Genomic DNA, 15,608 nt, shown 5'->3' with positions numbered 1-15,608 from the left:
AGATCACTCATGAGGCATGAGAATTGCTCTGCTGAGCCTGTCTGCGATGACTTTGGAACTCCCAGGGATGTGCATTGTGATCAGAAAACATTGGGAAGAGATCGCCCACTGCCAGAGTCTGAGTGCTTCTCGACACAGAAGATAGGACCTGGTTCTGCCCTGCTTGCTGATGTACCACACCACTGACATATTGTCCATTTGAATTGCAATGGTCCTGGGAGGGAAAGAGTCCTGAAGGGCTTGCAACACTAAAAGCATGGCTCTCATCTCCAAGACATTTATATGCAAATGGTACTCGTGAGGCTGCCAGGTGCCTTGGACTGTCCTGCCCTGATAATGCCCCCCCACCTTATCAGGGAGGCGTCCATGGTCACTGTGGCTTCTGGAGGGGGTAGCACAAATGGTCTGCCCTGAGACACTAATGGGGAGACCATCCACCAAGTGAGGTGCTTCTTGCATGCTTCTGTGATCATAATCTTGTGAGACATAGGAAGCTGTTGGTACGACCACTGTGTGAATAGAAGCCACTGGAGGATTCTCATGTGAAAGCGGGCTAGGGGGACAAGAAGAATTGCTGATGCCATGGAACCCAGTGTTCGGAGGACAAATCTGACTTGAATCATTTTGCATGTTAATAACATCTGTACTTGTTGGCGAATTAGTGATACCCTGTCTGGTGGAAGGTTCGTAAACATGTTCCTGGTATTTAAATTTGCACCTATATAAGTGATATGCTGACAGGGCAACAATGCAGATTTTTTGAAATTTATTGTGATACCTAGCCTGGTGCAAGTTTTGACAGTGTAGTCCCTGGCTTGCAGGAGGTGATGCCTGGTGGAAGCAGTGAGGAGCCAGTCATCTAGCTATGGAAACACCTCGAATCCCTGATGTCTCAGGTGAGCCGTAACCACTGCCATGAATTTGGTGAACACCCTTGGGGCTGCGGTGAGACCAAAGGGCAGAGCTCTGAACTGATAATGACTGGCCTCCAGCTGGAAGCGAAGGAATCTTCTGGAGCACCTGTGCATTTTGATGTGGTAGTACGCATCCTGAAGATCTAGACAGCACATCCAATTGTCCTGACCCAGGAAGGGTAGAATGGACTGTAGCGTGACCATACGAAACTTTGTTCTTTGTGCAGACCTGTTTAGTCTGTTGAGATCCAGAATGGGTCTCCAGTCCCCTGTCTTTTTTGGTACCAAAAAGAACCTTGAGTAAGTTCCGGATCCGATCTGGTCTGCTGAGACTTCCTGAATGACCCTTTTGTGTAGCAGCTTTGAAATTTCTTTGGCTGCTTGGTCCCTTAGATTGGGTGAAACATCTGGAAGGGACTTGTTTGATGGTAACGGGGGTTGAGCAAAGGGAATTCTGTAGCCTCTGGATATGATTGACTGTACCCATGTGTCTTGAGTTAGATTCTGCCAGGCTTTGGGGTACAGTGAAAGTCTTCCCCCGACTGCCTCCAGAGGTGGGCAACCCTTCAGGGATGCTGGAAGGACTTCTCAGAGAAGGATTCTCTGCTGCGCTGGTTCTGCGGACCCCCCCCTGCCACAAGGGTAGCATCTGTTATTGTTCCCTCCCCTGCCCCTGGAGGGGAACTCACCACGTGTGTCAGGCAAGGCTCCCTGGGATTTGCGGAACCACATTTTTCCACTCTTCTGACCCTTGGGGTATGGTCTGGAAGGAGTGGAAAAACAGACTCCCATGGCAGAGAGAGTCTTGCCTTCCTGTTCACACCTGGTTAGTATGTCCTTTACCTGTGATCTGAAGAGAGCGGAGCCATCAAAGGGGGTATTGGTGAAAGACGCTCTGAAGGGTTCCGCAAAATTACATAGGCGCATCCATGCGTACCTCCTAAGGGCAACGCCTGTGCCAGCGGCACTACTCGTACCATTGGCTGCATAAGGAATGAGCCTCATGGGGAGTTAACAACTGAATTTAGAGTCACCGGCTGGGAGGCCACCATAGCTTGAGCACCCTCAGCTGATGGATCTTGGAAGGTATCTCCAAGCTCTTTAAGGAGATCCCTCTGAAGGCGGGTGAAATGGCACAAATAATTCAGAGACCTCATAGAGAAGGTCGCTAAAGAAAACATTTGCTTCCCATATCTGTCCATAGTCCTAGACTGCTTGTTAGGAGGATGGACAGATGACAAAGTTTCTGCCAACTCCTTCTTTGTGGCTGCTGCTACCACCATGGCATCAACAGGTACGCCCTTAGTTAAAAACTGTTTGTCCTGAGGTGCAGTTATAAATTTAGCAGGTCTCCTGGGGGTTGGTTCCACTGTGTCTGGAGCTGACCACGCTTTCCAAGCCACCACAGACATAAGTGGGTCGAAAGGCGGAGACACCCAGGAGGTGGAGGGTTGAGAATCAAACGTGTCCAGAAATACCGACTCATCCTCAGAAGGGGCTAGGGTATTCCAGTTCCCCCTCCACTTAAGGATTTCAAGGATGTCTGAAAAGGAGACATCTTCAGAAGGGGATCTCGGGGACCCTTCCGAATCCTCTAAGTCAGTATCTGATGTGACAGACTCAGGGGAGTCAACATGCTTCCTCTTGCACTTCCTCTAATGAGGTGGCTCCTCTGAGTGATCAGGGGAGGCTCAGAAGAGGAAGAAACACCCAAAGGGATGCCCTGGAGCACTGGTTTCCCATGCTTGGGGTCAGGAGGAGGGGCAGAGGCAGACGCAGGCACCATAGGGGGAGGAGCCGATGGGGTTGATCGTGGGACTGGCTCAGGAGCCAGTACACTCTTCATGACCTCAAAGGCATCCCTGCCTGGATGCAAAGAAGACTCCGGTTCCAAAGAAATCGGAATCCCTCTCTGCACTGAGGGGGACAGCTCCGAAGCCGATGTAGGAGCTGAGCTCACCTGCGCCGAAGCTCCAAGGGGGAGAGCGCGGTCGGACAAGGGTCCAATGCCACTCGCCCCTTCGGAGACAACGAGGGAGTCTCAGCGCCCAGATCCCTCCAAGGATGGGACCAAGGATGGGATTGGAGCTGACGATGGAACCGAAGGAGAAGGTATCGGAGCCGACGGTTCCACAACTCGAACCCCAATGAACTCCGGCTCCGAACTCAAGGGAGGAGTCGGAGGAGGACTATCTGCAGAAGTGGACGGAGCCGACCCCTGATGAGGGGGGCTGAACAACATTTTTGCTAGGGCCTGTGATTTCAGCAACCTGCTGACCACTCTCTCCAAATCATGATCTGAAAGTCTAGAGGACCGAGAGGAGTGAGAGGACCTATGACTGCGCTTCGATTGGAACAGAGGTGACAGTGGAGCCAAGTGTATCAACTCCAAGGAGGGAGACCTAGATCTCTTTCGACTCACGGACGGCTCCGAAGTTCGTGTTGGAGCCAACTGTGAGGGAGGCACATCGGCTCCGGCCGGAGCCAAGGCGGATGGTGGTGCTTCACCCAACGACAGCCCAGAACTAGGAGCCGAAGACTTGGGTAGCATGGAGGATTTTGCAGGCTGAGCCTTAGCCAGTGAATCCTGTGGCTTAAGCAAACCCCAAAGGATTAACTTATTTTTGTGCTTCTGCAGGACCCTTGGGCTGAAAGCATGACAGACTGAACAAGAGTCCTGCAGGTGCACCGCGCCCAGACAGTAGACACAAGAAGTGTGACCATCTGTCAGAGACATCTTCTGACAGCATGAGTCACACTTCTTGAATCCGGACACTTTAGTATCCTTGGACATGTTACCACACACACACCAAGGTTAAACATACACACACACACACACACACACACACACACACACACAAGCAAAAAACAAGTTAGCAGGTATAACTAACTAAACACTATAAACTATACAGCTAACACACACTAAAAACTAAGTAAAGTCTACTACTACAGACACTGCCTAAAAACATTCTATATTTCTTTTTTTTTTTTTAATCTAGAAAAAGACAAAAAAGGGTTAGCCTCTAATTTAAACAGCTACCACGAAAGGAAGGGAGGGGTAGGGCTGGGGAAAACTCTCTAAGTAAAACGAGTTTTCAAGAAAAAAACAGGAGGGATAGATGCTATTTAGGGAATATAGATAGGGGAATAGTGCAACTAAGAAATTAGGTACAGTATAAGGAAAAAGTCTAGTAAAAATAGTAAAAATACAATAAAGTATACGAGCCTGAGCCAGTAAGACAACCACGCAGTCTGAAGCGGCAAACGAGATCTGGGTAACTAGCGCCAGGCATCATGGGATATGGGGTAGCCTCAAGCCAGTAAACAGCTCTCGAGCTATTGAAGACGGCCGAGTCTGATCCCCAACCAGCAAGAATGAAGGCAAGATAGACAACTTAACATTCTTTTTTCTGGCTGCAGTTTGTGCGACAGTCAGTCACTTAGTTTCTGATGCTCCTGTCTTATGTCACCTGTGTGGCAACAAGTGTTTCATTTAATTTTAAAACAGCAAGTTTCATATGAAATAACCTGGCTATAACAAGTATATAATGAGTCACCTTTATTACAATACACTCCAAAAATAAGTAAATATAACCTTATTTTGCCAAGGTACTGACAGACTCACTATAACAGCTTTCCTATAGAGGTACATACACATATTCTCAATACAGCAAGGAAAAATAACAGTTGTGTGTCCTCAGAAATCACTGCAAAGGAAGAATAATGAAAAAAAACAGCAGATATTTGTAAGGGACAGAATGCATACCCTATATCATGCAGTGATCCTCACCAGTTCCCCTCAAAAAGTCCACTCCTGCAATCGATAAACTGCTTATTATCGTGGAACTAATCATAACTCTCTGTATTACACCTTAGTTCTTACATAGTTGGCTACGAGAAGATTATATTCTCATTTTCAGGGCATAATCATGGCCTCCCATGTAGTTTATAATAATTACCACCTAGTTATTTATGATGCTAGATTCACTCATAGCCAGTACAATTCAGCCATGAGACTGAAGCCCAAGTACGTAAATATCACCAAAAGAAGACAAAACTGGCATCACACATTGTCAGGTGGTGATTATTATTATTACTAATAGTATACAATGAAAACTTTTTAAAAACGATATTTGTTACCTTCCTTAAATAAACCCCATAGTATACTAGTAGTACTTGTGTTTCAGTGTATTTTCATTGACTTAGTGGAGTCTATAGATTGGCCCTTTCTCATACAAGCAGACATAAAAAATGTTAGTTAAATAAAATTGCCATTACCATAACAGTAGATGTTCAATTAAATCAGTGCTGCAGTAGCCTTAGCTATATGAGGTTATATCCTGCCAGAGATATAAAGGTGGCCCAGTGTTCCATAAACTTTCACTCCCTACACATATGCGCCCAAGGCTGGAGTGCAGTCAGCAGACTAGGCACCAAAATACTTCAGGACATTCTTGGCCACAAGAAAAAAAAGCTACTTTCCTGGAAACAAAAACATAAAAAAGGTAGACTACACAACTAGTAACCTAGAAGAAATATATAAACAAATCAGAGGAAAGAAGGGAGGGTGCAGCTATTGCAGCAATGATTTAATCGAGCATCTACTGATATGTAAGTGCAACTTACACATCTGAGCTGTGTTCATCATAAACCAACATTGCAGTAGCCTTAGCTATAAGGATAGGTTACCATAGATTATCTGAGAGAAGGATTAGGACCCTGGAGCCCCTAAAGAATGGTCCTAGCAAAGCCTGTCTTGGACATGGAAAAGGAATCCATTTAGTGGGGTTTTGTTAAAATATGTACAGAGGATCAATCTGCTGTCACTAGAACACTGCTAGAGTCCACCCTTTTCAAATATGCCTTTGAAAAATCCATGGCTCTGGTAGAATGTGCCCTGATCCAGCCTGAAAGTGATTTACAATGGTGGGAATAGCAGAAAGAAAGAAAGAAATTTCAAGAGATTACTGTCTGGAAATTGTCTGATTTAATGGAGGTTACCCTATCTTGTCACATCATAGGAAATATACAGCTGCACAAATTTCCAAAAGGACTTAGTTCTGTCAGGTTGATACCTGAGTTGCCAGTGCATGTCCAGCATATGGAGAATTCTTAGTTCCTGAATTTAAGGTTCAGAAAGGAACCTGGGGAGAATGATCATAATATCAAGGAAAAGCACTTAGCTTTCACTGAAAGAAAAATCTAAGTCTTTGGTCGCAGTTAGAGCAAAGGAGATCTGGAGTAATTCTACAGACTAGAGCATGATGGGAAAATAATTCTTAAAAGGGCGTGAGGCTGGAGCACTAGTTTTGCAGGTCAGATCTGACAAGCAGGTTGAGGACTTATAAATCCGAATGAACAAATGGAATGAATGGGATTTCAGTTTCTTATATGGAAAACACAAAAGCCAGGTAAACACAATTTCACTGCAAACAAGTTCATTCTCCAAGCGAATCACCGCAAAATACACCTCACAAACTTGTTCTTGCCATATATCCAATGAAATGGCATACTGTCTCAAACTCCTTTAAGCAGACTGGACCACCATTTCCTTCCATCCTCCTCAGAACGATCACAAACATGACTTCTAAGCAGCATACCTCACAAAGAGAGTGCATAGGGCAGTAGCACTCATCTAAATAGAAACTCAAAGAATGTTAGCTCACTTGTGGACAACTAGGACAACAGAAAAATGTTAGTAAATGGTGGTCTAGTAAGGATGAATAAAACAACATATAGTTGTTAAAGTGGCTTTTGAGGCAGCAATGCACCAGTTTCTGACATATCATGGGTTGGTCATATATGAGTATGTAGTACTCGATTTCTCAAGCCAAGAATATGAGTCAAAGATAAAAATGATGAGGAACAAAGAATTCATAACAATGGCTCCTTTAAATACTTATTTAATCTGTTGATTTTGGTAATGCCCCTTGTTTACAGTCTAAATAAAAGCTGTGTATTGTACCCTTTCAAAGCTAACTACTGCAAACCCTATTTACTGTAGTATAAGAATCATAAGATTTCTTTTATAAGGAAAGGGTCATGTTGTGACCTCTGACCTGCAGAAACCAATGAGGCATGTCATGACCTTATATGCCCTACCAAAATGTTCATAAATCCTAACGCTTATGGTTTCTGACCAGAGATCAGGATTTCATACGGTATCAGCACACTAGGTAGAATTACAGGGCATAGAGTGGAACTCGGGTATAGAGCACTGGAGATGAAAGAGGATAGATTCTTATGATAGAATTTAATTTTGTCTGTCATTTAGCTAGCTTCAGAAAGAACAACTGTAATTTACCTTCATTACTGAAAGCAGACTCCATGATGATTTCCAGGTGGGTTTGAGGGGCTATGCTCCTTTATGGCCCCTAATATTGTGGCTCCTACACTATCCTAACTTACATATTTGAACAATAGGCCATACAAAACATAAAATGTGAGTCAACTCTTGGTAGGGTTTACCTACTAGCCATGGTTACATGTGATCTTCTACAAGGTATTCTCTATTTTACCACTTCAAGACTTCTGTATTAAGCGAGAACATAGTACAGGAAGGATTGGGAATACGCCCTTTCTCCACTGTGTTGCAGTCTTGGAGTTTGGTATATATGAAATTGTAGGGATATGGGAGATGCAGCTTTCCTCATGGGTTATGGTAGTAATATTTTGTATGAGTGCTTCTGTCTTTTTGAATGTGATGTTGTAGTGAGAGTGTGTGTGTGTGTGTGTGTGTGTGTGTGTGTGTGTGTGTGTGTGTGTGTGTGTGTGTGTGTGTGTGTGTGTGTGTGTGTGTGTGTGTGTGTGTGTTTCGGTCAAATGTGTTGTTTGTTGGGCATGCATGGTAGTGTACAATTTGCTTTTTTCCAGATTGCCTGTGTTGACAGCATTATTAATTTAGATCAATCAATATTTACTCTTATACATACACTTTCAGTCCAAGCCTTAACTTATAGAAAAGTATATGGAGATAGGTTGGTAGTACATTTGAAAACCACATAAGCACTACAGGCTTAAGTACAAGACTATCTTCATAAGATCATAGAAGACTATCATCCAAGCCTTATCTTATATCAGAGATTGTGGAGACAGGGCGGCAATGCATTTTGAAACTCCCCTGAGCACTGCAGGCTTTTTATGACTTTCTGGTTATCTTCACCACATTGGAAATCTTCTATTTGCCAAGTGAATGTTAAAATATGAAAGGCACTCCTAAAGGCAGCAGTACACAGACTGTTATAGCTGAGGGGTATTGTTGTAGGCAACATGATGACATGCAGTCACAATTACATAGTTTCGGGATATATGGTTGGGATAATGATTAAGGTATATACCAAACACCAGGTACAGGGGGGTTTGATTTTCACCTTTGAAGAAACTTGGTTAGGCTTAAAATGTCCCACAATAGCAGCTACAGTACCATACCTCTCAACTGCCCGGATTTTTGCAGAATGCCCAGATTTTTCCTCAAATTTTTGGTCTGTTCCTCTTCCTCATAAATTTTGTGGTACTCTGCTAAATCGCTTAAGATTGAAGTCACTAAATAATGGCAAACATTTGCATTTCAGACTTTATATCCTTCAGAAAATGCATAATAATGCAAAACCTGTTATTCTAGCAACAATCTAAGCTTATAGGAGCAATATTTAAAATCTGTCTCTATTTTTGGGCCTTTGTTCCCCCATTATTTTTGGCTTTGTCCAGATTTCTTGCTCTGAGAGGTTGAGAGGTACGAATAGTACTTACCCATGAATCTATGCATTGGTGTGGTTTTAATTATACTTAACAGGCAGATTTCAGTCAATGGCATGGGGGTGTAAAACTCCTTGGCCAGACTGCTGTGAGCTGGGCATTTCATTACGTCTCTTCTGTTCATCACAATAAACATTTTGCAACTAAGGATCACTGCTGAGCATCAGGAGATGTAATTTAAAGGGTAAGCAGGTAAAGCACATATCTTTCTCGAGTCTTGTGAAGTAGATAATATATTTGTATTTCATACACATCTTTCTGACATAATGGCCATACTGATTTTGAACTGCTTCTATTTAAATTTGTATGATAAGGACTGCGTAACCAGAATGACAGGGATGGCAGAGGATGAGGAATATACTGCATGAACTTACAAGACCTTTGTTAGTAGGTAGCTCAGTCAACATGTCAAATTAAGTGCCTAATGCTGGTGTTGTCCTTAATAAGGACATAGCCATATTTAAAAAGTACTTGTGGCAATCTGATGTTGCTGTTAACATTTCTGGAACAAAACTAGTTATGTCATTTAATTCCTTAAGGAATTATCATTGTGCTCATCCACACACTGATGACATCTTGTATTAATGCAGTACTCTTTCTGGAAATATTCAGATATGGAAACTTGCAGATTACGTGATACCACAATCATGTTGCATGAAATGCAATGAATTGCAGTCTGCTGGAGTAAGACATTCTGACTTGTATTACTCTGCATGAACAGGGTCATTGCTGTGTGAAGGTATTTCTGCAGGTTTATGTCTGTAGCTGTCCTTTATACTCCTTCAATAAAGAGGTAGTGGAGTTTCCAGGAATTAACTTTAGACTTCTTAGGAAGTGAAATTATGTGAAACGGAGATAGTCTTTGGAACACTCTACCCTACTTGCTGAAACTTTTGAAAACCCTCTTCAGAAGTCTGTTATGCATATAAAGAATGTTTTATTATAAAGTAGACTGAGAAGAAACCAAAGAACCACCCATTGTTATGCTGCATAGGTGTTTTTGAACAAAAGGAAACTTCAATAGTTTGAGTTGAGTTAGTAAAGGTACCTAATATAGCATAATGGTAACTCAAATGGATTTCAGTATAACTTATGATATAGAAAAAATACACAGATCTGTACCACAAAAATCCCATCCAGTTTATCAAGGCTATTCACAGTAGCAAACAAGCAGCTTCATACTGCATTCTAGTTTTTCCCTCAGATCATTACTGCCTTACTTTACCATTTTCAAAACTATTACAAGCAGTTTATAAATGTTTTGCCATAAACAATATCTTACTAGTCTTTGAATTTTGAATAAAGTAACATCATCTAACATCTGTTCAGAATTTTCATCAGAAAAAAAAAATCAACAATTTTCCACAGAACTTATAATGCCACTGATGCAGAAACACTTACTGATGATTCCCCTGATATTTTCCCCACATATACATAAAAGCATTAGTTAGCCATATTTCTTTCCTGGTTCTTCAGTGAAAATACAGTTCAGTTTTGAACCACCTGTGCCTTATACCAGTCTGGCAGCATTTAATATCATTGACTGCAACTGATGCAGATTTTTTTAATTAAAAAATGTCTACAAGTTGCATACTGCATGGCATTTTACATGTTAAGGATTCTGGCCACATTGCCAACAACTACAAAGACTTATGCTTTTATGTAAACAATCTGAAGTTAAACAGGCATTGACTATCTGAATTATTATGTTGTGGGGTTGCAAATAGTGTGAAATAAAAGTATACTTTTGCACCATTACTGAGAATGTAAGGAAGCATTGTAAAATTTCACTGTTTACAGGGCATGTGTATAGCGGTGGTGCAGTGGTAATGTTGTTGCCTCACAGCAAGAGGTTCTCCTATTCAATTCTCGGCTGGAGTGTGGGGAGTGCCTTCTGTGTGGAGTCTGCATGTCCTCCCCATGGTCGAGAGATGTTCCAAAAGACATGTGTGAATGGGTGTGCCTTCGTTGAAGGTTGGGTGTTGAGCTGGCAACTTGGCACTGTAAAAACCTACTGCCAATCATTAGCAGACTGGAGTTCCACTGTGGTGACCCCTAAATGAGAAAAGACAAACAACAACAGGGCATGTGCATAAACAGTCATGGCACTACTGATTATCCTGAAAATCTGCTATAGTCTTTGATTATTCAATATCTGAGAACTTCAAAACATGTGGAGCTTTTTTACCTCATTAGACACTAACAATGAAACGGAGCTCTCATGTTTTGGACTACTAATAAAATGTTGGAAACAGTAACCTATCCCATTCACACATATTGCTTCTCATGGAGTCAACTAGGCACCCTTTCCCATTCAAAATAGTATGTGCCAGAGACTATCTACTTTTTCCTGCTCCAAACTAACATGCTACCTGTGTAGTATTTGGTTACAGTTCAGTGCCAAAATCTATACTAGCTCTGTAACAAATTTTGAAAATCTGGTAAAACATCTTTGATTAGTTGTTGTTTGAGGACTTTAAAACCTACATGGCCATATTTTTTTCTCCAGAAAAGTACAGAAAAGGATATACTGAACTTATTTGAAACAAATGTTCCTAACATCTCTGTTTTTCCTACTCTAATGTTGGCAATGTGTTGTTTACAAGACAGCTTTATTTTTATGTCATCAGCTTTTTTCCCCTCAGTACTGAAAGATATAGTAACTTGTGGCTTCCTAACCTTAAATTATTGCTGTTCTAGCACACATGGAAATTACTGCAAATGTACAATAAGACATCTGGTCTAAGCTACCCTACTCCTAGTATCACTAACTTTTACTGTTGCAAGCTGTTGCTGTACTGAAGCTGACTGCACGTTTTTGTTTTTATCTGTAAAATCTCAGCAGGTCTTTTTTCATAGACATAATCTGAGACTTTGAAACAGTCTTAATAAGCTAGTCAAACTCAACTTTGATAACACCACCATTCACTGGTTTTGGAATTATCCACAAAATAAATCATTCTAGGTTTGCTACATTAACTCTCTCTCTCCCCAATTGGCCTGGTAAACACTAGACTCCCTCAAGGCTATTTCAATTACCTTCCTATTGAACTCTCCGATCTCACCCTGGTCATGTAAGCAGATGATATAATCCTACTGCAATCCAATAATAATCATTCTGAACTCCAAACCAAACTCCAACAAGACTTCACTAAGTTGTTCAATTTAGCAATAATCCATAGCTGTCTGGGGTATATCAGGATATACCCACAGCTGGTGTGATTTGATTGGGTCTATGTTAAATGAACAAACGATCAAAATGTCGAGTGCAACATACTCAACAACTTTTGATCAATTATTCATTTAATCGGACACTCCAAATGCCGGAATTTGGAGTTCAGAAATGTTTGGTCAGCCATCCCAGTCAGTGTAGTGTGTGATGTAGACATGCTACACTGTTCGGAATGGTGACGTCACAGGCTGCTTTAATATACCAACTCCGAGATTGCTGTACATTGAGGAAAGGGCAATTTGCTGGTAATCGCTTGTTGCGATTACTGGGAAATTGCCCTTTCCCCAATGTACAGCAATCTCGGAGTTGGTATATTTAGTTAGGGGGGTGTGGGGGGCAAAGCCCCCACATCATTTTAAAAGTAGGTGTGTTTGTGTAGGTGTGTTAGTGTTTGAATGATGTGAGTGTGTAGGGGCTTGTATGCATTGGTTTTATGTGTGTGTTTTGTATGTTAGTGTAGGGTAGGTGTTTCAGGCTTTTGAGGGTTCAAGGTTTTGAACTTACGATCGTAGTGTGTTGAGTATGTTGTACTCGACATTATGATCGTTCATTCATTTAACATAGACCTGTTTGATCATAAGGATGATGCACTAGTGATTAGACAAAGGCAACTGTGGGTAAATCCTGACATACCCACACACAGGAGTAGATTATTGCTATTATACAATGATATTATTAAAGAAAGAAATCGCTTACCTTGCTGAAATAATATATTTGTATAACAGCACTTTAGCCTTTTCCTGTGCTATCTTCTGTTTACTGATGTACTGCACATGCATATGGGGTGTACATTCTCATGCTTGCACAGTACATCAGCGCAGTGGAAGAGAGGTCATGGATAAAACAGCATATCAATCAAAAATTTTATGAGTGACAGTGCAAAAATATTTGGAAAATCAGGGACATGTGTTTCTTCAGTTTCAATCCAACAGAACGCACACGGTCAAAACTGGTGACTCCACCTCCACCAGTAGACCCATCACCAGTGGGTTTCTGCTGGGCCCCTTACTGTTTGGCATCTATTTCTCAGAAGTCCATGCCAAAGTAGAAGGCCTTTGGCTTACCAGGTTCACTGATGATTGCAAACTGGGAGCAATCACAGAGTCCTCTAATGTTGTCAACTTATTACAAGAAGGCATAACACAAACAAATGATTGGTGCCAAAGCCATGGCCTAAACTAAATGCAAAAAAGATGCATTATTATTTTCTTTGGCAAAACAGAATTCCAAAAAAAGCAGAAATACAAATTACAATACTGGCAGCACCCCCTGAGTTCCAACCCAGTGCTGTAAGACTTGAGAATGCAGGGTAATAGCAATCTAAACTCTGACCACCAAATTTCCACATTGTTAAGGAAAGCCTTCTATGTAGCTCACCTCATATGCAAGGGCATAGCATCCAGGTCAAGTGATGTTGTAACTCCACTGTACTTGACCCTCATCAGACCACTAACAGAGGATAATGCACCCTTTTGCATGTACCTCACCAGACATCTGCAGCAGCTGGACAGACCTCAGAGGTTTCCTAGTAAAAAAAACACAGGGACTCCAAACCATGGCCTACACGGACAGGCTGAAAGCTTTGTCACTTTACTCTGTATCTTATAGACTGCTGAGAGCTTACTTGTGCCTGGCCTATAGTGCAATCTCCAACCTTGCCCTAATGCAAATGCTGCACATCTTCAAGTCAAATGGCACAAGAGTCACTCACTCTAGGGATCTCAGCCTAGCTTGTGACATTAACAGAACATGCTGGAGAAACAGATATGTCTCCCAGACACTGCCGCTTCTCTGGAAATAACTTCCTGTTCATGTAAAACAGAGATCCTCATTGGCCCTATTCAAACACAACCTAGATAATTGTATGGGGGACCACAAATTTGCTCCTGGGGTGGCATCCATGTCCCTCATGGACAGGGGTAGCCAGTGTTGATCACAGACCCACTCTGTTCATAAATTCATTCTGCGAACTACCCACAAAGAACAACTGGGGATACTATGGATTAACACGGCTAGACTTGTAAAGGCTCTAGAGCCGCTAGCCTAGTAACCTCCTATGAATGTATGTACTTACAAACTGAAGAAATGAAATTGATGTATTATTGTAAATATGAACTGATCTCATTTCTGGTGAATGCTGCTTCCTACTATTATAAACACTGGATAAAACACACCAGTATACTGCTGAAATTCTCTCTACTTGTGTTTATTCTATGAATACAAGTTCATAAAACTCATAATCCTGCTATGTACAGATAAAATACTTATGTAAACTTGCAGTGTTCTCTGTTATTCTAAAATGTAATTTGTTACTGTTGAATTTGATGACTTTACATTCTATTGTAAGCACCAGACATCCAACTCCAATGTATTGTAAAGTACACATGAACTGACATCAGATGTAAATAATGTATTGCATTATGCATTTTTTAACTGTTTCCTATTGTTCTATGTTCATATGAGCCCAGGTCATGACTGAAAAGGGTTGACTGACCAGCTCACCCACCGTGTCATTAAATAGTAAGTAAACACACAAATAAACAAACTTCCCCGTGTTGTCAACTTTGCTTTTTCTTATGCTGAGCTCACAAATTAAATAGCCTGTTGATTCCTCACAGAGTACACATCACAGTGTAAGAGTGAACATTGTTTAATATTGTCTACTATCTAAATTATTGTACATGAAAAATGCTGAGGGGCAGCAGCCAAAGTACTTATCATTTCAACAACAGAAACAAGTTATGAGTTCAGGTACATTATCTAAGCCATACCCCTCAACTGTTCAGATTTTCAAGATTTTAACAGAATGTCCAGATTTTTGCCTCATATTTTGGTCTGTTTCTCATAAAATTGTGGTTTTTCTGGCAAATAACAGGCAAACCATTGAGGACTGAAGTCAGAAAATAATGTCACACATTTCAGTTTCAGACTTTATATATTTCAGAAAATTCATGCTAATGCAAAATCTGTTATTCTATCAACTTTCTAGGTTTGTAACAGAAATATTTAAAAAGTGCCCTTATTTTGGGACCTTTGTCCTCCCATTATTTGTGCCTTTGTCCTGATTTCTTGCACTAAGAGATTGACAGGTATGATCAAAGCTCTCTCCAAACTGTGCAAAGCTTCATTTCCTCATTCTTTTGCTTGAGTCAATTATCAAATCAAAGTGCACATGCAATTTTATCTAAAGAAATGCAACTGACCCTTTTGACTGGTAGGCTACTTGCTTGTTCAAAAGGAAATCTGTAGATTGAAAAAAAAACGAGCCATTACTTACCAAGTAGGACATTAAAATAGCCTACCTTCTCTTTGTTGTTGCTGTTGAGGTGGTGGCTGTGGGGTAACAATGGCTGGTTGTTGTGCAAACGCTGGACTAACCAATCCATATGCAGTTGGGTATGCAGCTTTAGAAAAAAGACAACAAAACTAAAATGAAAATGGGAAAGCATTGTTAAAAAATCAAGATTTCCAGTAATGAGTTGTTATGTAAATGATAGATTGTTGACAGCCTAGCCAAATTTTTCATCCCAAAGATAGGAGTCAAACATGGACCTTGTGTCTATGAGGCCAACACCTTAACCATTATTGCAACCTCTAACCCATTTAATTATTAACACTAATTTATACTACCCTATCCTTTATCAGGAGCACCTTTCCCTATTTCTTTTGTAAATTCCTAATTCTCAAAGCCTTGCAATGCACAGAGA

The 15,608-nt window shown here is 41.3% G+C and overlaps 1 protein-coding gene across 4 annotated transcripts in view; it reads right to left on the bottom strand.

Moving 5' to 3' along the window:
- The window catches only part of CELF3 (CUGBP Elav-like family member 3), a 1,127,909-nt gene that overhangs the window by 46,582 nt on the left and 1,065,719 nt on the right, over positions 1–15,608 (bottom strand). For all 4 annotated transcript variants that reach the window (XM_044079943.1, XM_044079945.1, XM_044079947.1 and 1 more), the window contains one exon: positions 15,204–15,305. In XM_044079943.1, coding sequence (XP_043935878.1) covers positions 15,204–15,305 — 102 coding nt within the window. The remainder of the gene's footprint in view (positions 1–15,203; positions 15,306–15,608) is intronic.

This window comes from Protopterus annectens, chromosome 8.part0, assembly GCF_019279795.1.
Source record: "Protopterus annectens isolate FY-2018-M chromosome 8.part0, PAN1.0, whole genome shotgun sequence".
In the NCBI taxonomy this organism is placed as follows: domain Eukaryota; kingdom Metazoa; phylum Chordata; order Ceratodontiformes; family Protopteridae; genus Protopterus; species Protopterus annectens.
This window is presented reverse-complemented; position numbering and strand designations above follow the sequence as displayed.